The sequence below is a fragment of the Oncorhynchus mykiss genome, chromosome 16, assembly GCF_013265735.2.
Source record: "Oncorhynchus mykiss isolate Arlee chromosome 16, USDA_OmykA_1.1, whole genome shotgun sequence".
In the NCBI taxonomy this organism is placed as follows: domain Eukaryota; kingdom Metazoa; phylum Chordata; class Actinopteri; order Salmoniformes; family Salmonidae; genus Oncorhynchus; species Oncorhynchus mykiss.
This window is the reverse complement of record NC_048580.1, coordinates 20,430,164-20,454,363: the sequence shown is the minus strand read 5'-3', so window position 1 is coordinate 20,454,363 and position 24,200 is coordinate 20,430,164. Positions and strand designations below refer to the sequence as shown.

Here is a 24,200-nt window from a genome sequence, read left to right as displayed (position 1 = left end):
ATGGGTTATTGTGTGTAGATTAATGAGGGGGAAAAACTATTTCATCCATTTTAAAATAAGGCTGTAACGTAACAAAATGTTAAAAAGTCACGGGGTCTGAATACTTTCCGAATGCACTGTACAGACTTAGTACATGGCTCATCCTCTTTCCGCTGTTGTACAATCTGTTTCAGTTCTCCGTAAATAATACTTTGGTCCTCCCCTTCTTCCGCTCCTCACCCTCATCCCAACCACCCACCCCACCTCTTTCCAAGTTCCTGTGCCAAAAGGAAACCATCTACTCTTTCTGTCTGCTACCCCACTCTGTAACTCCTACCTGTAAGTCCCTCTATGTTAGCTCCTTGTCTTCCTCTCCTCCGTATAGGTAGCTATTGGTTCCTGGTGGTTGTACTAACTCCTCAGTCTTATCCCAGTCCGAGACCCAGGTTCCTGCGCCTCCTCCTCCTCCGTTGGGATCCTGAGCTTGGATCGTTGCTCCGTAGCCTCCTTCTCCGCTAGTACGGTACAACTCCTCTGTCTCATTGGCCAGCTCATCCTCATCCAGAATTCCACACTTCTCATCGCTAAGTTGCTCGGGCTCTGCCCACCACTGCTTTTCTCCGGAGGCAAAAAGTCCTAGAATACAAAAGATAAATGAAATCATTCTTCCCAAAACTATACTTACTTTGACTTGGATCTAGATTATGCAGTTCAACTCTAAAGGGTTGCATGCCTAGTTAAATAAAGGTTCAATACAAATAAATGAATACAAATGAATATAAGAAATAAAAAAAATGGAACCAAACTTCATTAAATGTTAATATTAGGACAATATGGAATACAATTGTGTAAGAGCGAATATCAATACAATACACAATTGAAACACATTCATTTACTTCAGGGTCAATTCAAACAAGTGTTGCATCACTATACAGCTTCATTATGACGTGCGACGACAGGGGGGGGGGAGAAAACAGACAGAATACATACCGTAGAATATAACACCCCCGTAATGAACGAGTGCAGCAATGAGAAACACATACTGCCACTCTTCCCGCGTCTAAGGCGGGAGAGGGAGGGAGAAAGATAAAGAGGAGTTTTATTGTCACGTGCAGAAGTACAGTGAAATACCTAATGTGATTGATAGACGGCGGGATAAAGAGTGAGAGAGAGTGTGTGTGTGTGTGTGTGTGTGTGTGTGTGTGTGTGTGTGTGTGTGTGTGTGTGTGTGTGTGTGTGTGTGTGTGTGTGTGTGTGTGTGTGTGTGTGTGTGTGTGTGTGTGTGTGTGTGTGTGTGTGAGGGAGAGAGAGAGAAAATAAAAAGAGAATGAACGGGAGTGAGAGAAATAAACTAAAACAAGTGATAAAAGAGGGATGAATATTGAGTAAGAATGTGTATCTATTATCCCTCCATAGATAATGATGTATATGATGTGTGATGGTGGGTGTGCAGTAGGCAGTGTGCTGTATGGTGTGGTGTAGAAGCAGGGTCATTTCGTACCTTATGTTTGGTCATGGCACCAACAATGAGCGGGCACACCATGCCAGACAGAGTGCCCACCCCGTTGGAGATGCCCATGAGGATACTGGCATAGCGGGGAGCAATGTCCAGGTGGTTCACATTGAAGCCTAATGGAGAAACAGAGAGAAAGGTCACCAATAAATTGTTGTTGTCACTGTTGTTGTTGTCGTACCGACACAGACCATCAACTTTCAAGAAGTATGATATAATAGTAGCCAAACTCTACAGTATGTCAGATAGCAAAGACAATCCCCTAAATAACTGAGCTTGAGAGATTATGCAATTCTCTATGGACAATTCAAGGTTAGCTGTTCTGCTGACGGAGCTTATCCTTTTCTGTGAGGAGGTGGAGTGAACTCTCTGATCTGTTGTGTGATAAACCTGCCAAAACCTGTCTTGAGGAGAGAATAACAGAAGACCGAGAGGTAAGAGAACTATGTGGACACCTCTTCAAATTAGTGGATTCGACTATTTCAGCCACTCCCGTTGCTGACAGGTATACAAAATCGAGCACACAGCCATGACATTTCCATAGGCAAACGTTGGCAGTAGAATGGCCCGTACTGAAGAGCTCAGTGACTTTCAATGTGGCGCCTTCATAGGATGCCACCTTTCCAACAAGTCAGTCTGTCACATTTCTGCCCTGCTAGAGCTGCCACGGTCAACTGTAAGTGCTGTTATTGTGAAGTGGATATGTCTAGGAGCAACAACGGCTCAGCCGCAAAGTGGTAGGCCACACAAGCTCACAGAACGGAACTGCCGAGTGCAGAAGCACGTAACGTGTAAAAATCGTCTTTCCTCGGTTGCAACACTCTACCGAGTTCCAAACTGCCTTTGGAAGCAATGTCAGCACAATAACTGTTCTTTAGGAGCTTTATGAAATTGGTTTCCATGTCCGAGTAGCCGCACACAAGCCTAAGATCACCATGTGCAATGCCAAGCGTCGGCTGGAGTGGTGTAAAGCTCACCGCCAAGCTCGCCGCCATCACCATCGGCAGTCCGACGGACAAATCTGGGTTTGGCGGATGCCAGGAAAACGCTACCTGCCCCAATGCATAGTGCCAACTGTGCCTTCTTCTCCCCAATTTTGTGTTATCCAATTGGTAGTTACAGTCTTGTCTCATCGCTGCAACTCCCATACGGACTCGGGAGAGGCGAAGGTCAAGAGCTGTGCGTCGTCCGAAACACAACCCAACCAAGCCGCACTGTTTCTTGATACAATGTCCACTTAACCCGGAAGCTAGCCACACCAATGTGTCGGAGGAAACACCATACATCTGGGGACCGTGTCAGCTTGCACTGCGCCCGGCCCACCACAGGAGTTGCTAGTGCGCGATGGGACAAGGACTTCCCTGCCGACCAAACCCTCCCCTAACCCGGACAACGCTGGGCAAATTGTGCGCCGCCCCATGGGTCTCCCGGTCGCGGCCGGCTGCGACAGAGCCTAGTAAAGGGAAATCTTAACACTACAGCGTACAATAACATTGTAGACAATTCTGTGCTTCCAACTTTGTGACAAGAATTTCGGGAAGGCCCTTGCCCCTGTGCACAAAGCGAGGTCCATACAGAAATGGTTTGTCGAGATTGTTGTGGAAGAACTTGACTGGCCTGCACAGAGCCCTGACCTCAACCCCATCGAACACCTATGGGATGAATTGGAACGCCGAGCCAGGCCGAATCACCCAACATCACTAATGCTCTTGTGGCTGAATGGAAGTCCCCGCAGCAATGTTCCGACATCTAGTGGAAGCCTTTCCAGAAGAGTGGAGGCTGTTTTAGCAGCAAAGGGGGGACCAACTCCATACTAATGCCTATTGATTTTGTAAGAAGATGTTTGACAAGCAGGTGTCCATATACTTTTGGCCATGTAGTGTATATGAGAGATATGTAAAGATAACAACCAAAGTCTCACCTGAAATAGCGAACCCACTGAAGCCCACAGCCAGAACCAAAAAGGTGATAGCCACAACTTTCGTATGAGAAAACCCGACCACTAGCAGCAGGGTGGCTTCCATTCCGAAACCTATCACGAGAAAGTTAAGACACATAAACAAATATGGAGGAAGTCAAGAATCAAGGTAGCATTATTTCAATACTCGGGTAAATGAACGGGGATAAAACAGCACACAAAGACAGTGGTGAAACTTGATAGAGGATATTCTTCTAGTTAAAAGTGCAGTCTGCCCGAAATGTGGCTCTATGTGGTTCAGCTTCCCACAGTGATATAGATATGTATAAGCTTCTCATTCCCCTCACTCCTGTATTCTCTGCAGTTCAAAAATAGTTTACTGTGGCAAGCAATGCTGCGTTACTGTAAGTCATAATTTGCCTTGTGCCGTGATCGTTTTCTCACGCACCGACCGGACACCATGGTTACCACAAAACGAGGTGTTGTATTTTCCAAGTAAATATCTCTCTTACATTTTTTAGGTGTAACTTTTTTTACCTTATATTTTTCCTTCTAGCTGAGTTGTTTTGTTCATGTAAAAGTAGTCTTTGGTTATATATGACAAAACTGGCACGAGCTGTCAACGAACAGCTGATACGAACAAACCAACAATCTTTCACAGTTCTTAAAAAGCAACACTTGATAGCTAATCACGAAATCAAAGACATGTCTTGCCCTGTCGCCTGCTTCTGCTTTTTCCTTCCTCCTTCCTCCTCTTTTCCACCTTCTCTTTTCACCCTCCTCTCTTACCTCCGCAGTTCATCATCTTCCGGACGTTGGTGGTGCTCATGATTTTGTTTGTGCGCAGGTAGTCAGCCAGCTGGCCACCGATCGGCACGATGATGGTCATCACCAGATGGGGGAGAGCCGACACCAAGCCCACCTGGGATGAGAGGTGGAGGGGTGGATAGGAGGTGGCCAGAGGGTGGAGGATATTTTTTAGTACTGTACAACAAATAAAACCAGTCTTGGAGGAGCATAACAGTACTTGTTAGTAGTCCTCATAAGAAAAGCTAAAAAGGCCATTTGTGCACCCCGGGATCACACAACCCTGGGTTCACATAGGGCCACATAAACCTGCACCAGCACAGTACTAGCTCTAGGCCAGATGTACATGGATATTCCTTGTCTTAGTCACCTTGCTGATCTCAAACCCAAACACTTCTTCAAAGTATGCAGGTTGGCTGATGAGGAGCAAGTAGAAGGTCCAGCTTCTACAGAAATTGGCCACGATGATGGCGTAGACTGGCATCGAAGTGAAAAAGGCTCTCCAAGGCGTGTTCCATTTCTAGAAGGACCAGAAAACATTCAATTTACAGTAAGGAGGCAGGCAATAGTGCATGGTAAAATACAAATTAAACATTGAGTAGATACTGGACAGGATAGCGATTACAAGATACTGACATTAACATTTTTTACGTATTATGACCAAATCATTCAAAAGTATCTAAAATGTTTTGTGTATCTCAACAAAGTCACTTACAGATGAGTTGTAAATGATGTGAGAAAAATGCTACTATACATATGTAGGATCTTAATTTTGAGCCAGTTTGCTACAGCAGAGTGATCCTGCAGCAACAGGAAATGTGAATTATTATTATTATTATTATGTGGTCTATAATCAATGTACATTTTTTGTAGGGGTTGATATATATTTTGTTCGGGCAAATCAAGTCTGAGATTTTAAAGTGGAAATTACAAACTTTAGAAGCCTTTTTAAACATTGAATACAAGCTTGCATTTCCTGTTGTGCAGGAAAATAATTCTCAGCAACAAAAGAGTGATCAAATTAAGATCCTACATCTGTAAATACCATGACTTGCATGGGATTTGTGCCATTTGTGCCAGCATTTGGAAACATTGCCAGGGAAACTAAACCAAAGCATGGATTGCTGTCATACTTTGTCCATAGATTGGTTACAGGGGTAAGGAGACCAACATGTCATTTTGTAATTTGAGTGAACTATCACTTTACAGCTTTTGTAACAGCCACCACATTGAGACCAGGGTTGATCGTGATCATCTTATCATGATTCCTTTGTGTGTTCTAAAATACACCATATGCCCTATATAGTGCACTACTTTTGGCCATAGCATGCCACTTCAGATGAAGACACTGTTAAAAATAAATGTTAGTTTAAAGGCTCAAATCCCCTAAATCACATTGTCAGAACACAGCAACGAGGGGCCATGAAAAGTGGATCTGCAGAGGAAGAGAAACAAAGTGATGTTTAGCTTAGAAGCGAGATAGTGGATAGTGGAATTGGTGTAGACTAACCGTAACAGGTGTAGAGTTAGCGGCTGACATTCCAATAGCCTCCTCAATGTATTTCCGCTCCTGTTCTGTGATGGTGGGGTGGGCTGCCGGGCTCTCGTACGACACCAGGATCCAAAAGAGATACCAGAAGATCCCAAAGCTGCCTGGGAGGTGGAAGGTAGAGTGGAACGAGTGTAGAGAAAAGAGTAAGAATAGAGAAAATTAGGTTTCTTAAAACTAGGACAGACTGCGGTTCAGAGCTACAGTGCATACGTTTCACAGCCAATTCATAAGCCTTTGTAGCATTTGCATACTTGAACTGAACTGAAGGATTGTTCACTTTTGCACCGCTAACCGATACAATCCATTTCCACTAGCATTGCTACATTCTCCAAAAATGCTAGCCAGGAAATGTAGGACTTTGCTAAATACATAGATAACCAGGGTTGTGGTCAATTCCATTTAAATTCAGGAAGTACACTAAAATTCAAACTCTCTTCAATGCTTTTCAATAAGGAAAAATGTGAATTTAAATTGGAGTTTGGTCCACATTTTGAATTGACTGGAGTTTAAATGGAATTGACCACAACCCTGCAGCAAACTTTTTAAAACGGTTTGGAGGAAACAACCACAGTCGAAGATAAGCTTAACTTCACATAAAAGTGAACTACACATGTAGGATCTTAATCTGAGCCAGTTCAAATTAATCTGAAATCAGTTGAAATTTCAAAGTGAAAATTACAAAAGCCTTTTTAAACCTTAAATACACTGCAAGTTTAAAATGTCCTGCATTGCAGCAAAGTTCTCCTGCAACAGGGTGATACAATTAATATCATACACCTGTATCACTTTAAGTTGGGAACAGTTATGACAGAGGTTACTAACCATAGACATAGAAAACAGATGACCACCCTGAATACTGGACTAGTACTCCAGCCAGTGGCATGGCTATCACGGCTCCTGCATAGGACCCTGAGATACAGAGGCAGACACACTCAAACATGAGTGAGACAGAAAGATCAGTCATATGGAAGTGCACATCAATAAACAACATTGCTTTGGAACTAGAACTACTATCTTGAGCAATCCGAGCATGATTATTAATGATTACAATGGTAGAAATAGTCAAAGTAGATGTTGAGATGGTTCCAGTCATATAGGATTATGGAGAATTAAGTCATCACAATAAGTTATATTAATTGTAGTAGTGAGCACAACTGTGACCCTTTGTAGTGCCCAGACAAAGACAGGAGAGAGGATGACAGAAGAGTGAGTTGACCTCACCACAAAAGGCTGTCGTGGCCAATCGACTTCTTTCAAGAGGTGGGGCCCATTTTGCCCAGATACCGTGGCACGCTGGATATGAAACACCCTGCGAGAGAAAGAATTACAGTTAAGTGACCAGGAACTTTTCATATTTGTAGTTATACTGAAAGGTTACTGACAACTGATTGTTTTCTCTATGGTGAACTGGCCACTGACCATGTCATAATTTTTGATGTTTTCTTTCTAATATGAAAATCTCCTAACATCCATGACATCACTTCCGGGTGCAACTCTTTCTCTCAAAGGGGTGTTTCAGGTGAAATGCACTCTACACGAGAAAAAAAACCTTCTCGTCATGTAGGACACATGGCCAGTGACCAGTTCACCATAGAGAAAACAATCAGTTGTCAGCATAGTGAAATCTGATGTATGCTAGGGAAAGCCATGGAATGTAGCCAAGCACCTCCACGAGTCCTTGACATATCCTGACAAGGATAACACAGGCAATGTGAGTTCGTGCTGCCGAAGGGATCAACATATTCAGGCATGAGGTAGCCACTATGGCAAAGCCAAAGACTCTGCGTGATAGAGGAGAAAAAAGAGGGAATAGAATCAGATATGTACCTACACTCTTAGGAAAAAAAAGGTGCTGTCTAGAACCTAAAAGGGTTATTTGGCTGTACCAATAGGAGAACCCTTTGAAGAACCCTTATTGATTCCAGGTAGAACCCTTTTAGTTCCAGGTAAAACCCTTTTGGGTTCCATGTAGAACCCTTTCCACAGAGGGTTCTACATGGAACCCAAAAGTGTTCTACCCGAAACCAAAAAGGGTTCTACCTGAAACCAAAAAGGGTTCTCTTATGGGGACAGCCAAAGAACCCTTTTGGAACCCTTTTTCCTAAGAGTGTACAGTAATAGTTATTGAAATATTCACAGCATATTATTCACATATAAGTATAAGCAGCTGACCTGTTGGCTGCAAATTTTTGACAGATGAATCCCCCGGGTATTTGGGTTACTATGTATCCCCAGAAAAATGACCCATGGATCATTCCAACTGTTTCTGGTTCCCAGTTGAACTGAGCTTTCTATGGAGAGATGGAGAGAGTGAGAAAAAAAATGAAAGGAGAGTTCAAGGCAAAGAAATGGGAAGGAAAAAAATACATGTGAGATCGCTCAACCAAAGTAGGCGACCCTTACTACCAACCTTCAATGGTAATCATTAATCAAAGCCTTATCAACCCAACAAAAGACAAAGTTGACAATCAAACTATTTAATTGCGATAGATGAACGTTTTCACTAGCTGTAACAATCCTCTTTTAGCTAGCGCAACATTGCATGCGTCTTGTGTTTGCTGGTCAATAAGGTCATTATCATTATCCATTTAGGAGAAGGAGGTAAAGCCAAACCAACCAGATTGGTCCAACTCTGACTCTTAGAGAGCATACAATACCATCACTGACAATAAGGATTCAGTCTCCCAAAAAGTCACACATATCACTCATGGAAACAAAGGTGCTACCTAGAACCATAAAGGGTTCTTTGGCTTGTCCCTGTTGGAGAACCATTTTTGGTTTCTGGAAGAATGTTTCATCCAACAAAGAACACTCAAATGATGGAAAAGGTTCCATGAACACTGAACAAAAATATAAACACAACATGTGAAGTGTTGGTCCCAGTTTCATAAGCGGAAATAAAAGATCCCAGAAATGTTCTATACGTATAAAAATGTAATTTCTTTCAAATGTTGTGCACAAATATGTTTACATCCCTGCAAGTGAGCATTTATCTTTTGCCAAGATAATCCATCCACCTGAAAAGTGTGTCATATCAAGAAGCTGATTAAACAGCGTGATCATTACACAGGTTCACCTTGTGCTGGGGACAATAAAAGGCTACTCTAAAATGTGCAGTTTTGTCACACAACACAATGCCACAGATATCTCAAGTTTGGAGGGAGCATGCAACTGGCATGTTGACTGCAGGAATGTCCACCAGAGCTTGTTGCCGGAGAACTGAATGTTCAATTATCTACTGTAAGCCTCCTCCAACATCGTTTTAGAGAATTTGTCAGTACATTCAGCAGGCCTCATAACCGCAGACTATGTGTAACCACGCCAGCCCAGGGCCACCACATCCGGCTTCTTCACCTGTGGGATCGTCTGAGACCAGCCACCTGGACAGCTGATGAAATTGAGGAGTATTTATGTCTATAATAAAGCCCTTTTATGGGGAAAAACTCATTCTGATTGGCTGGGCCTGGCTCCCCAGTGGGTGGGCCTGTTCCCTCCCAGGCCCAACCATGGCTGTGCCCCTTCCCAGTCATGTGAAATCCATAGATTAGGGCATAATAAATGTGTTTCAATTGACTGATTTCCTTATATGAACTATAACTCAGTAAAATGGTTGAAATTGTTGCATGTTGCGTTTATCTTTTTGTTCAGTATAGAACACTACCAGTCCTCAAATGACCCTTTTGGACTCACCACAAGGATTGGTTTGTCGCCCTTGTAGATGGTTTGGTTGTTGACCATGCTGACGATGGCCACGCCCAAGTTGCATCGGATGCCAAAAGAGATGCAGAAGCCCAGGCCGGAAAGGATGGCGATGATATAGCGCCGTGGCAGGCCGAAGCAGGTGCAGTCCACCACGGGCATCTCCTTCTCCTCCACGATAACTGCCTGGCCCTCATCGGTGAGCTCGATGGTCTCGCCATTTTCCTGCCGCTTCTCTAGGATTCTGAGAACAAAGAGGAGAGAATATATATACTGTATATATAGAGACCGTTGGCTTGTGACTTACAGCGACAGCTGTAACATACAGATGGCAAAGAGACATGATTCAGCGACATTGCACAGTCGAGAATTTTGTTGATATTAATTGAAAGTATTTGGAGACATATGTTACATTTACAAGTGACTGCCAAAATAAAGGAAACACCTCCACAAAGTGTGTTAATAGGGCATTGGGGCACCACGAGCCGCCAGAGCAGCTTCAATATGCCTTTGCATAGATTATATAAGTGTCTGGAACTCTATTGGAGGGATGCGGCACCATTCTTCCACAAAAAAAGTCCATCATTTGGTGTCACAGGCACCGCTCCTGGCTTGAGATCTGGTTATTGAGATGACCATGGCATATGGTTTCCATCGTTTTCATGCTCATCAAACCATTCAGTGACCACTCATGCCCTGTTGATGGGGGCATTGTCATCCTAAGTGAGCACAGCCACGGTAGCCAAAATAATGGGCAACTGGGGCTGCCCAGCATTTTTATAGATGGCATGATGGTTAATTACTTAGGAATTGCTCAGAAACCACACCTGTGTGGAAGCACCTGCTTTCATTGTACTTTGTACCCTCATTTACTCAAGTGTTTCCTTTATTTAGGCAGTTACCTTGTTAGCATCAGTCTGAGGTATGATTGTGTAGGTGTGTGTGTGTGTGTCTTCCATGCATTAGTTATGCAAGTTATTTTGCATGGCATTAAACGTCCATGAGGTTGTATTCATTGCTAATGTATTTTAATGGCTATGCTTGACAACACAAACATATTTCCATTGTGGAAAAATTAAGACTCATCCAAGACTGAGACTTTCCTTCCTGTAAACCTCTTTAAAAAATGTCAACCACCTCTGGGCTATTCAATGTCACCTTGGCCAAGCCATGGCTTGCAGTGATTATTATTATTTTTTCTTATATATTTTTTGCTGACATGGCCAGTCTGACAGGCCTGGCTGGCAGGCTGTGGTAGAGTAGAGCCAAAACCATAAGGTGAAAACAGTACTTGTCTCTTTGGCAGAACTCAAGCCCCACCCCGCTCTCTCCTGCTTTCTCCCGACTCATCCAGCTCACTGAGCAAACATGCTAACGACCTGTGCCAGCCTCCAGTCTGGGAAACATCAAATATGTATTCAGCCGAGGCACATCATCCATTAAGCATGAGATCTGCCCGGCCCCAGTGCGAGGCTGTACCTCTGCTGCAAGGCCAGGGAATATGGGGAGATGTGGGGGAGACTGAGGTTTCACATGCCCCTGCTTTATTTACATTCTGGTCATACGTTTTTAATGCTCAAGTGATTAGGGGGAAGGAGAGCCATTGGTTAAGAGCAGACTGTAGGAAGCGGTAGAACACTAAACTGTCAATCAGTCAGTGGTGATGCCAGCATTGTTTGAACTGCAAAGTTGACCGTTTCTCGTCTGAGGAATCAGACTATTGGCTTTGTATATATTTTAGCTAGTTGGGTATAGTTCTTGGGAATGGTAAAAAAAGGGTACTGCCTTGAACCACACTGTGATTTGCTATGTTATACTTTTTTTACCCAGACCTTTTCATCCCTCCAAAATCTCACTTTTGTAATTTTACAGACGTATCAGAAACAACGTAATATGAAGTGGAAGGAGGAAACTGCTGTTTAAGGTAAAAAGCTTCACAAGAAACAGGGGAAGGTGATGCTTAGACGGGATGTCTCGCAAATATAGTCTCTGAAAACGGTACAGAAGACATTATTTGATACATTTGTCCATATCAAGACAAAAGTATTTATCATACTGGGTCAATGCTCTGATAGATATCCTTACCTACCAGAAACTTGACCAGAATTTCAGAACCACCAGGGCAATATCTACAGAGACAGACTACCCAGGTCCTGTCAAACCCATGATAAATCAAGCTAGGGTAATCTACTGACAGTGTCACCAAAGCAGTATGTAGACCAATGTCACAATGGCATAGCGATCTGTCACACAGCAGCACTGTCACTGGGCACAAGGTGTGTGTCTGTCACCCCATCAACATGCAAGGCCATTTTAGAAGGTGAGCTTCCTATGTGGAGGCTTGAGAATGATGCGAGGGTAAAATAGACATGTCCTCTAATACACCTTTGAGAGCAAACTTTATACCATATTTGGCATCAAACTATAGTTCACAAACTGTGCATTGCGGCAAGTCGAAAACTGCTGTGGTATGCGGAACCTGTGTACGCTAACACATGGGAGGAAGCAACATCCACAAGACGGGTGCCACTACGGTAGCCTGGCTGACTCGTCCCACGTGACTTACGTCGAGGGAGAGCTGTGACACGCTGGTCTGGACCGGAAGCCGTTTGATAATGCAATAGTCGCTCAGAAATTGAGGGGACGTATTGATTAGTTCTCTCAAATGTTTTGGATTTGAAAATCCAACAGTTGTAATGGAAGGGGACAGCGCTCAGGGGCTGTCCATGGCTGTGCGTGTGGGTTCGAGTGAGAAAACGACGAAGGAGAACCAACCAGTAAAAGCACAGCACCCTTCATTATCGACGCATTGTGCCGACAACATCAAAACAGTCTTTCCAGACTCTGCAGTCAGGAGGACTTTTGAATTTGGTATCAGCCAGACTACCACTACGGTGCCTTTACCAATAGCAGTTCACACAAGCAATGGCTCCAACATTCTTCGACATTGATGAAGTATTAATGACTTTCGCTGACGATTAATTATTTATATCTCCTCCTATTTCTGTCTTAGTGGGCCTCTCTTTCTTTCTATTCCTCCTGTCCCTCGTTCATCTTTTTTGGGTCTGGTCTCAGTCCCTGCCTCCCATCCTCAATTCCCTCTCCTCTCACATTGTCACACCCATCTTGCACGACTGCTCTTCTAACACCAATTCCCCCTTTCTGCGTCTTGAGAAATCACTCCCTGTCTGAACAGGAGAGCACACAGAAGGACACATCTGTGCAGGTGAAACAATGTCCTTTTGATACCTGTCAGGTGTTTATGAAATGTGTTCAAGGGGGAAACGTGCTCAACACTACTGTCTTGCAAATAACCGCTGAAAAAGTGCGAGGAGCCAACTGTCCCATAGTAATGAAGTAGAAGACAGGCCAGAGCTCACTTGATATCCTTGCAGCAGATGCTTAGATTTTTTAAAATGCATTTCCTTTTCTGTCTTTTCTCCTCCATGTCTCAACTTCCGGTTGCCTTCGCCTGGCCCCGAGACGTATAGCCCTTTAAACCCTTGGCTCTTCACTAACCCCTCTCGTTTTGACTCGCTAAATAATATCACACAAACCGACAGAATGATACGTACCTGTGTAGTAAATGTGGATGTCTTTCTGCACAAAACTCTTTTGAGACATATTACAGGAGAGGAAATGAAATAGAGGTCAATGACTCTGAATAGTTGTTCACTGGTTTGTCCCAATGAGTATACCAGGTTCTCTCCAACTTAATCCCTTAATTAATTTGTCAAGGACACTGACGTGAGGACAGTTCAGCGTTGCAGTTCAGAGTTCAATCAACAGGTTAAGATGATTGAAGAATCAGTTGTAATGTACATGAAGAGTAGGACTAGATCTGGGAAGCAACTAGAATGGGAATTATTTTCAAGATACCGTACCACCTGAATATGACACAGACCCTCTTGATATGAGGTTGCAGACTTCTGAATACACAACGGAATAGTTAAGTCAATTGTTGAGAAAAATGTGAAATGGCATAGGAAAACTTTTCGACGCAGAGTGAAAAGTAAGCTGAGGGCAATGGAACTCTCTCTTGAACAATACGATCATAGATGTAGGAATTAAAATACATCTCTATGAATACAATAACCAAACATCTTATTCTCTCAACAATCCACACACTGTACCGGGCCAAAATTAGCTTGAGAAACACTCAGCCATTTTTTTATTGGGTTTATGAAAACTCTGCTCTAAATTCACAATAGATGGCTGATTGGTGACTGATAATATTTTGTGAAAATGACATGACATCACATGGTCAGAAACACTGCCTACTTCCCACTGGGCACAGACATCAATTCAACATCTATTCCACGTTGGTTCAAGGGAATTTAATTGAAATGACGTGGAAACAACTTTGATTCAACCAGTGTGTTGTGTTAATAAGACAAACTATACCGCAGACACAAGTTAATCTGCAGAAAATGTCCCAGAGTATTATCACCATGTGGGCAAGGGACTCAGCCTTAATCAATTGAATTGCATTCAGCAGCTAAATGTGATATTGTTAAGACCCCAATGCTTGACAAAACAGGTGGATCTAACTATATACTCTCTGCCTTGGGGACAATGTCAACCAAATGTCATTATGCAACTGTTTATACAATGTTTTGTAAATTACGAATTATGACATGGATTGGTTATATCAAATTAGGGACACTGCACTTGAGTTGCTATTTTACTACAAGATGAGACACTCTCTCATCCTTTCTAAAAGTTCTGAAAACAAAGATACTGTAGTTCTAGGCAAAAGCCTCCATTTAATGCCACCTCTTTGTGTTTGAAACTTGCAGAGAGCAATGTCAGGTTAATTAAAGGAACATTCCACCCAAAAACAATCTTTTGGTATTTGTTTCATTAGTCCATGGTTGACATAGTCTAAAATGTTTTGTTTGTCAGCAATCAAGTTTTCAAGATATGTCAACTTTCTAAATACAGACATCATCCCTGTATGATGCATTTAGCATTATATTAAAAATGCATCAGTACAATCAAAATGAATTGAATGAGTCTGGCAACCTAAAACATATACGTATATGGAGAACTATTGCTATGGCGTAGTAAATGTCACAGAAATGCACGCATGACAACTACAACTTTATATTGATACGCATATGCTCGTTAACCTAGCCACAAACCAACACCTCTGGGAAACACCTCCGCGCACGCACGTGCTGAGGAAGTGAGGGTTTACCGGACACTATCGCGTAAGGCAATAGCCTACAGTAATCCTGAGTTTAAATGCTTTTGGAAGGGACAATGACGAGTTATCGAAAGGGGCGGACCTGGAGAGGTGTAGGCTACTGAAAGAAAGAGAGGGGGAGAGAGAGAGAGAGAGAGAGAGAGAGAGAGAGATTGTAAATACAACCCATATTTATGTTGATTTATTTTCCCTTTTCTACTTCAAGTATTTGCACATTGTTACAACACTGTACATAGCCAAAATATGACATTTCAAAATGTCTCTATTTCTTTGAAACTTTTTTTTAAGTGTACTGTTTAGACCTACTGTTCATTGCTGATTGTTTATTTCACTTTTGTTAATTATCCATTTCACTTGCTTTGGCAATATAAACATGTTTCCCATGCTAATAGAGCCCTTTGAATTGAACTGAAGTGAGAAAGAGAGAGATAGAGAGAGAGAGAGAGAGAGAGAGAGAGGGGTATATGGTGATTGGGATTTATGTGGGCCAACAGCTTGGAGGGGGAGGGTTATTTCGGGAGAGGATTTGTGTGTTTAGACACATCTTAAAATCCAGAGAAAAAGAGAGACCGCAAACTCTTTGCCCTCCGATATCCATCCAATGTTTCTGAAGATTCATCATACCTTTTCTTGCATCGTGGGCGCGCCAAACAAACACTATGTTCCCTTTTGAAAGATGTGTCTTTCACATTTCTTGAGCAGAGTAGCCAGCTCTCGCAAGTGGTCACATTGCATCTCACTAGGCAAATTAGCTGCTGATCTAACTTTCATTTTATGTAGGCCTAGGCTAATTCCAAATGCTTTTTTTGTATTTAGTTTTTATTTAACCTTTATGTAACTAGGCAAGTCTGTTAAGAACAAATTCTTATTTACAATGAAGGCCTACTTTTACAATGTGACAGTACTTAGCTGACCAGCTGGACACAATAGGCTATGGACTGGGTGGACAAAACATTAGGAACACAGTGCCTTTTTATTAAGTGCCTTTGAACGGGGTATGGTAGTAGGGGCCAGGTGCACTGGTTTAAGTGTGTCAAGAACTGCAACGCTGCTGTTTTTTTTCACTCAACAGTTTCCTGTGTGTTTTAAGAATGGTCCACCACCAAAGGACATCCAGCCAACTTGAATCCCTGTGCAACACTTTCGATACCTTGTAGAGTCAAATGCCCCAACGAATTGAGGCTGTTCTGGGGGCAAAAGGGGGTGCAACTCAATATTAGGAAGGTGTTCCTAATGTTTTGTACACTCAGTGTATACTGTTCTTTTGCACACAAAAAATACCTAAAATGCATGCAAACTCTGGGCACAAAGCCACATAGAGATCAGCTTGTTGTACCCCCTGTATAAAGCTGTATATGTTATATATGTATATTGTTATTTTATTGTGTTACTTTTTTTAAAAACTTTAGTTTATTTAGTAAATATTTTCATAACTAGTTTTTTAAAACTGCATTGTTGGTTAAGGGCTTGTAAGTAAGCATTTCCACCTGTTGTATTAGGCGCGTGTGACAAATCAAATTTGATTTGATTTGTTATCGTGTCATTACAGTAAAATAACCATGATTATTGGGGGGTAAAATATGAACCAAGCATAAACTTAAATGAAACTTCATGTCTCCGACTTCATAAAGTTCTAAAAAACGAAGATACAGTAGTTCTAGGCTATAGCCTCCATTTAATGCCACCTCGTTATGTTTGAAACTTGCAAAGAGCAATTCAACTGGGCACACCACGTCATTTCAAAGTGGATAATTGGATAACATTTGGTTGAGACGTTGATCAATGAGATTGGCCACAACTGTAGGTTGCAAAGGTTTTGAGAATGACACAAATATTAATTTTCACAAAATCTGCTGCCTCAGTTTGTATGATGGCAATTTGCATATACTCCAGAATGTTATGAAGAGTGATCAGATGAATTGCAATTAATTGCAAAGTCTCTATTTGCCATGCAAATGAACTGAATCCCACAAAAACATTTCCACTGCATTTCAGCCATGCCACAAAAGGACAAGCTGACATCATGTCAGTGATTCTCTCGTTAACACAGGTGTGAGTTTTGACGAGGACAAGGCTGGAGATCACTCTCTCATGCTGATTGAGTTTGAATAACAGACTGAAAGTTTCAAAAGGAGGGTGGTGCTTGGAATCATTGTTCTTCCTCTGTCAACCATCGTTACCTGCAAGGATACACCTGCCGTCATCATTGCTTTGCACAAAAAGAGCTTCACAGGCAAGGATATTGCTGCCAGTAAGATTGCACCTAAATCAACCAATTATCGGATCATCCAGAACTTCAAGGAGAGTGGTTCAATTGTTGTGAAGAAGGCTTTAGGGCGCCCAAGAAAGTCCAGCAAGCGCCAGGACTGTCTCCTAAAGTTGTTTCAGCTGCGGGATCGGGGCACCACCAGTACAGAGCTTGCTCAGGAATGGCAGCAGGCAGGTGTGAGTGCATCTGCACGCACAGTGAGGCGAAGACTTTTGGAGGATGGCCTGGTGTCAAGAAGGGCAGCAAAGAAGCCACTTCTCTCTAGGAAAAACATTGATGACAGACTGATATTCTGCAAAAGGTACAGGTACACTGCTGAGGACTGGGGTAAAGTAATTTTCTCTGATGAATCCCCTTTCCGATTGTTTGAGGCATCCAGAAAAAAAGCTTGTCCGGAGAAGACAAGGTGAGCGCTACCATCAGTCCTGTGTCATGACAACAGTAAAGCATCCTGAGACCATTCATGTGTGGGGTTGCTTCTCAACCAAGGGAGTGGGCTCACTCACAATTTTGCCTAAGAACACAGTCATAAATAAAGAATGGTACCAACACATCCTCCGAGAGCAACTTCTCCCAACCATCCAGGAACAGTTTGGTGACAAACAATTCCTTTTCCACCATGATGGAGCACCTTGCCATAAGGTAAAAGTGATAACTAAGTGGCTCAGGGAACAAAACATCAATATTTTGGGTCAATGGCCAGGAAACCCCCCAGACCTTAATCCCATTGAGAACTTGTGGTCAATCCTCAAGGGGCAGGTGGACAAACAAAAACCCACAAATTCTGACAAACTCTAAGCATTGATTATGCAAGAATGGGCTGCCATCAGTCAGGATGTGGCCCAGAAGTTAATTGCCAGCATGCCAGGGCGGATTGCAGAGGTCTTGAAAAAGAAGGGTCAACACTGCAAATATTGACTCTGCATCAACTTCATGTAATTGTCAATAAAAGCCATTGACACTTATGAAATGCTTGTAATTATAAATCAGTATTCCATAGTAACATCTGACAAAAATATCTAAAGACACCGAGGCAGCACACTTTGTGAAAATGTATATTTGTGTCCTTCTCAAATCTTTTGGCCACGACTGTATATTCAACCACTTCAAAAGACAGCCAAAAGTTAGTTGAATTTCCAATGTGTTTTCAGTATGCTTTCAAACTAAAATCTGAACCAAATTCCAATGGATAAACAATGTCCGATTTGTCACCCAAATGCCTAACACTGCACTTTCAACGACTTAAAAGCAAAGCAAAGTTCAAATGGGAAATACAGTAATTCTAGGCTATAGCCTCCATTTAATGCCACCTCTTTTGCTCTCTGCAAGTTTCAAACGCAAAGAGGTGGCATTAAATGGAGGCTTAGCGTAGAACCAACAGTATCTTTGTTTTTAGAACTTTTAGAAAGGTGAGAGAGTGTCTCATCTTGTAGTAAGGCCAGCATCCCGGAGTTGACTTCACTGTTGATGTTGAGACTGGTGTTTTGCGGGTACTATTTAATGAAACTGCCAGTTGAGGACTTGTGAAGTGTTTCTCAAACTGGACACGATAATGTATTTGTCCTCTTGCTTAGTTGTGCACCGGGGCCTCCCGCTCCTCTTTCTATTCTGGTTAGAGACAGTTTGCTCTGTTCTGTGAAGGGAGTAGTACACAGCGTTGTACGAGATCTTCAGTTCCTTGGCAATTTCTCACATGGAATAGTCTCCAACAACCATTTCTCAGAACAAGAATAGACTGACGAGTTTCAGAAGAAAGTTATTTGTTTCTGGCCATTTTGAGCCTGTTTGAACCCACAAAATGTACACCTATGTAGATATTCAATTTAAAAAAATCTGCTGTTTCCAGCTACAATAGTCATTTACATCATTAACAATGTCAACACTGTATTTCTGATCATTTAGATGTTATTTTGATGGCTTTTCTTTCAAAAACAAGGACATTTCTAAGTGACCCCAAACTTTTGAACGGTCGTGCATATACAGTGCCTTGCGAAAGTATTCGGCCCCCTTGAACTTTGCGACCTTTTGCCACATTTCAGGCTTCAAACATAAAGATATAAAACTGTATTTTTTTGTGAAGAATCAACAACAAGTGGGACACAATCATGAAGTGGAACGACATTTATTGGATATTTCAAACTTTTTTTAAAACTATATTTCAAACTAGATGTTGGAACATTGCTGCAGAGACTTTCTTCCATTCAGCCACAAGAGCATTAGCAAGGTCGGGCACTGATGTTGGGCAGTCGGCGTTCCAATTCATCCCAAAGGTGTTAGATGGAGTTGAGGTCAGGGTTCTGTCCAGGCCAGTCAAGTTCGTCCACACCGTTCTCGACAAACCATTTCTGCATGGACCTCGCTTCGTGCACGGGGGCATTGTCATGCTGAAACTGGAAAGGGCCTTCCCCAAACCGTTGCCACAAAGTTGGAAGCACAGAATCGTCTACAATGTCATTGCATGCTGTAGTGCAGGGGTAGGTAATTCCAGTACTTGAGGGCTTGATTGGTGTCACAGTTTTGCCCCAGCCCCAGCTAACACACCTGACTCCAATAATCACCTAATCATGATCTTCAGTTTAGAATGCAATTTGAATAATCAGCTGTGTTTGCTAGGGATGGAAAAAATGTGTGACACCAATCAGGACCTCGATGACTGGAGTTGCCCACCCCTGCTGATTTCCACTCACTGGAACTAAGGGGCCTAGCCTGAACCATGAAAAACAGCCCCAGACCATTATTTATCCTCCACCCAACTTTACAGTTGGCACTGCATTGGGGAAGGTAGTGTTCTCCTGGCATCTGCACAACTCAGATTCGTCCATTGGACTGCCAGATGGGGAAGCGTGATTCCTCACTCCAGATAATGCATTTCTGCTACTACATAGTCTAATGGGGGCGAGCTTTACAACACTCCAGCCAACTATTGGCATTGCGCATGGTGATCTTAGGCTTGTGTGCAGCTGCTCGGCCATGGAAATTATTGTGCTGACGTTGTTTCAAGAGGCAGTGTGGAACTCGGTAGTGAGTGTTGCAACCGAGGACAGACAATTTTTACGCACTGCGCGCTTCAGCACTCGACAGTCCTGTTCTGTGAGCTTTTGTGGCCTACCACTTTGCGGCAGAGCCATTGTTGCTCCTAGCCTTTTCCAACAGCACTTACAGTTGACCGAGGCAGCTCTAGCAGGGAATACATTTTACTAACTGACTTGTTGGAAAGGTGGCATCCTATGACGGTGCTACATTGAAAGTCACTGAGCTCTTCAGTACGGGCCATTCTATTTCCAATGTTTGTCAATGGAGATTGCATGGCTGTGTGCTCGATTTTATACACCTGCCATCAACGGGTGTGGCTGAAATAGCCGAATCCATGAATTTGAAGCGGTATGTTCAATGGCTAAGGGGTGTTATTAAGCATGATGCAACTCGGAGTGGATACAGTCATTATCCATGGTATATTGGCCATATACCACAAACCCCTGAGGTGCCTTATTGCTATTTTAAACTGGTTACCAACGTAATTAGAAGAAAAAAAATCATTTTCATATCCGTCTGATATATTATGGCTTTCAGCCAATCAGCATTCAGGGCTCAAACCATCCAGTTTATAATCATGTTTAGATCATTATGGTATATCTATATAAAATAATTTACATGTCATATTAGAATAAACTAATGTTGGCTATTCGGTCTCTTCATCCATCCATCCCATCACAAGCTGACTGAGCTTTGCGCACATAAGTGAGCTGAGGCTAACTTCTTTATTTAGGTTCGGCCTACAGAAAACGTCCGTGAACTCGAAGATACTGCAGGTTCAAATCTAGCCTTTAGGGAAACTATTTGAGGTAAGACCTATCTATAGACTTTAGAATGGACGGAACGGAAACTGTCTCAAGTTAACAGGTAAAAGTGAGGACATTCCCACATCGATATTAATAGGGCCTGAATTAAGTTAATCTAGTTAGCTATATTTCAAATCAAATCCAATTGTATTCGTCATATGCTTCGTAAACAACAGGTGTAAACGAACAGTGAAATGTTTACTTACGGGTAATTTTCCAGCAATGCAGAGTTAAAGATACATAATAAAATACAATAATAATAACAGAAATAGTGACACGAGGACTAAATACACAGTGATTTACGAATAAATATAACGAGTAAAAATAACATGGCTAATACAGGGAGTACCAGTACCGAGTCTATGTGCAAGGGTACGAGGTAATTAAGGTAACTATGTATCTCTTTGCAATGTCCTTGCTCTGACATTTGACATAGAAGCTATACATTTACACACGATGAAAAATCAAATATTTTCTATTAGAGCAACCATAAACCTTTTTGAAATTAACAATTTAACATGAAAGATAATCAAATAACCCACATTAAAAACAGTTGGCTACTCGTAAAATACATCACTGAACATAAATAAAAATGTAGGCTAGGCCTATCTTTAATTTTACTCAGTTAGAGTTGTCTCAAAGGTTAAAAAAAAAGAAAAAAAGAAAAGGGGGTTTTATGAAATTGACAGAAACACAAAATTGATCATTGCAAACAGATGTTTCGTCAGGTCAACCAACCCCGCTCAGGCCTTTGGGCATCTTGATATTCCCTAGCCTACAGCCAAATGTTTCTACCGGCCGGCCCACCGGTTCCTTTTTAGCCAAAAGTGCAGATAAAAGTAATCCCTGATCTTTTACAACGCTTAATAGGCCTAGGTTACTTGAATATACATACATTTAAACTCTGTATAAACTCTAAATGCGTGCCGGGCGGGATGACACGTGACTATTTTGTAATAAAAAATCAAGACCGCGCTAAACTGGATTTCACGCGCTACGATAACAAAGTAGGCTACACAATTTGCACCAATAAACCACACAGAAAAAGTAATAAAGCTGTTGTTTTAACTTACTTGTGTAATTTTCCGAGGGTCTGGCCCGCGACGATTTTAAACCTATCTGGTCGTATCTCCATCCTTGCGACTCCAGTCTCTGACCGATTTGCTGTCCGCGCGCACTCCCGCTTGAGCGCGCAGCCCTATTCACTATCACCTTCTCTCTCCGCCCTTAACCTCTCACTCACATACCATTAAACCTTGCTTCCCTTTATCAACTCGCTGGTCCACCCCCTATGCTGGTCCACCTCCTATGCTGGTCCTCCTTTTCGTAATTATTTTAGCCCAATTCAACCCAACGTGAGCAAGGAGTAGAAATTCAAGAAAAAAGTACAAAAACTTCCCATGCCTACATTTTACACAATCGAGATTAGAAAATACGTTGTTTTAGCAGTGTTTGGCAATTAAAAAATAACTTCTCAAACAAATCCAAATGTGTATCTCGAATGAATGATCGCGCGCTGTTTGGCCGCGAGTGTCTCTATCCATGGTGCTGAAACCAGATTACTGACCTCAAGACTAATCTGCCCGATTGTGTGTAGCGAGTATCTGTCACTTCCTTTCCAGAAGCCCAGCGTCTTAAGTAGCCTGGCTATTCTCGTACCACACTGAATGACGGGCATTAGATTAGTCTATACAGACACACATGTAGCCTACTGGAGGAACAGGTAATTTAGGGCCAGAGTGGTCGCCTGAGATTAGACGTGAGTAAACGTATAACCACTATCTTGAGTAAACTCATTTAAGGAGACGTACATACCGTGGCTGTTTGAGTTCTGTTTGTTGCCACAATAACTGTAAGACCACAAACATGGATGCGCTCTGATCCGGCCATATTATCAGTAGTACTATTGGCTTTTATTTTAGGCTATTTTGTTTTGATTGAATAGATGAGATGCTTATTAATCTTTTTAATTCCTGCCATCACTGACGTCTTTATCATAAAATAACTCTACAGTACCACAAGTATCACCAATAGCTAGGTGTTCTAGCACCTACTGGCTTGAATATGACATGACATGTAATCTACAGTAGACTACTCATCTATGACCATAGTACTGCAGACAAAAAAAATGCAGTTCTTGAATTTCAGAATTTCCAAAAACCATAGGATCACAGGAAATGCACAGTGTAAACATCAATTAAAGGTAGAGAGAGAGTCACATTTATTATGTGTTCAACAGCACCAACTTTAGTTAATTACAAAAAGATATATATAGAATGTATGGTGAGTATAACTCCTACCAATTATCCGGTTCATATGTCGCTAGTCACTGGTAATCTAATATAAGATGACGCTTCTCTCCAGATTTCTAACTGATATGGTCCTGAGAGGGTAAGATGAGAGAAAGAGGGGAGGGTAGGGTAGGGCACTGCAGCGGGAGGAGGAGCCAGCATGGGTGGTACAGAGATTATGGAGGTGGTGTCAGAGAGGAGAGATCCATTACTAGCCCTCCACACCTCTTTCTTTCTGTTCATCACTCTGACAGAACAGTGGAAAAAAACAGGAGATGCCTCTGGGAGGTCATGGGTCAACTTTTTAGAGAGAGAGAGAAGGTGAGAAAGAGATAAAGAAAGAGGGACAAACAGAGAAAGAGTACATATTGTCAAAGTGCAGTACATATTGATTGAGAACAAAAATAATAAACATAAGTAGCCTAGAACTTGCTTCTCTGACGTGGCCCACGTGGTACACAGTGAGGAAGAGTTGTGGCCCACTGATCTAGAAAGGAGTCCGTTTGTTGGTGCAACATTCATCCAGGAATTGATTGAGCTTCGATTGGTTCTCTCAAAAGGTTTTTTCCCCTGGGTTTATGGAGATGTATGCTCAATACAAAAGTATAATCAACTCATTGCAGCTTTGCCACAAAAATGGAAGAGGCAATTACTTAAAAGAGAAAGGAATTAATTGGTTTCTCTGCCTCCAATGAAAAACCATGCATGGCTTAAAATGACTAGCTAGCATCATTCGTAGATTGCATGTTTTACTTAAGGTCGAGAGGTTTGACAACTATTCCGCATAAAATTCTAGATAGTTGGAAACAGATGTTTCATGTCCCAATACCATGGCATTGGGTTTATGAACTGATATACAAAAAATCATTCAGTTCATTTCAATTTAAACTATTAGAAAGAAATTCTCGCCACAAAAAGAATGCTCAACATATGGGGCATTGAACAGTCAGCCTTGTGGAGACTCTGCCCCAAGGAAACAGAGTCAACAGATACTCTGTTTTGATTACTGTCCTTCGGTGGCTTGATTTTGAAGTCATGTCCAGGAGTGGTTCTTAAGTCATAATGTCTGTGTTCAGATAGATCTACAAACAGCACTGTCATGATATTTGAAAAACCACATTCAA

The 24,200-nt window shown here is 42.1% G+C and overlaps 1 protein-coding gene across 1 annotated transcript; it reads right to left on the bottom strand.

The window, feature by feature from the left end:
- LOC110491576 (vesicular glutamate transporter 1) lies at positions 1-22,518 on the bottom strand. The gene is made up of 13 exons (XM_021565125.2): positions 21,859-22,518; positions 9,460-9,712; positions 7,942-8,060; positions 7,436-7,550; positions 6,991-7,078; positions 6,592-6,678; positions 5,728-5,870; positions 4,588-4,737; positions 4,200-4,332; positions 3,414-3,524; positions 1,481-1,608; positions 970-1,039; positions 1-615 (listed from the first exon to the last, which is right to left on the bottom strand). Exons 1-13 carry the CDS (start codon positions 21,918-21,920, stop codon positions 329-331), a joined length of 1,746 nt encoding a protein of 581 aa, XP_021420800.1. The 5' UTR covers positions 21,921-22,518; the 3' UTR covers positions 1-328.
- Between the last annotated feature and the right edge of the window lie 1,682 nt (positions 22,519-24,200).

Bases quoted from the DNA above. Each gene is read 5' to 3' on its own strand.
- LOC110491576 (XM_021565125.2), bottom strand. From the start codon at position 21,920: ATGGAGATACGACCAGATAGGTTTAAAATCGTCGCGGGCCAGACCCTC. The intron at 9,713-21,858 runs GTAAGTTAAAAC...CTTTGTTCTCAG, and splicing joins ACCCTCGGAAAATTACACAA to AATCCTAGAGAAGCGGCAGG. The intron at 7,551-7,941 runs GTCAGCTGCTTA...TCTATCACGCAG, and splicing joins CAAAAATTTGCAGCCAACAG to AGTCTTTGGCTTTGCCATAG.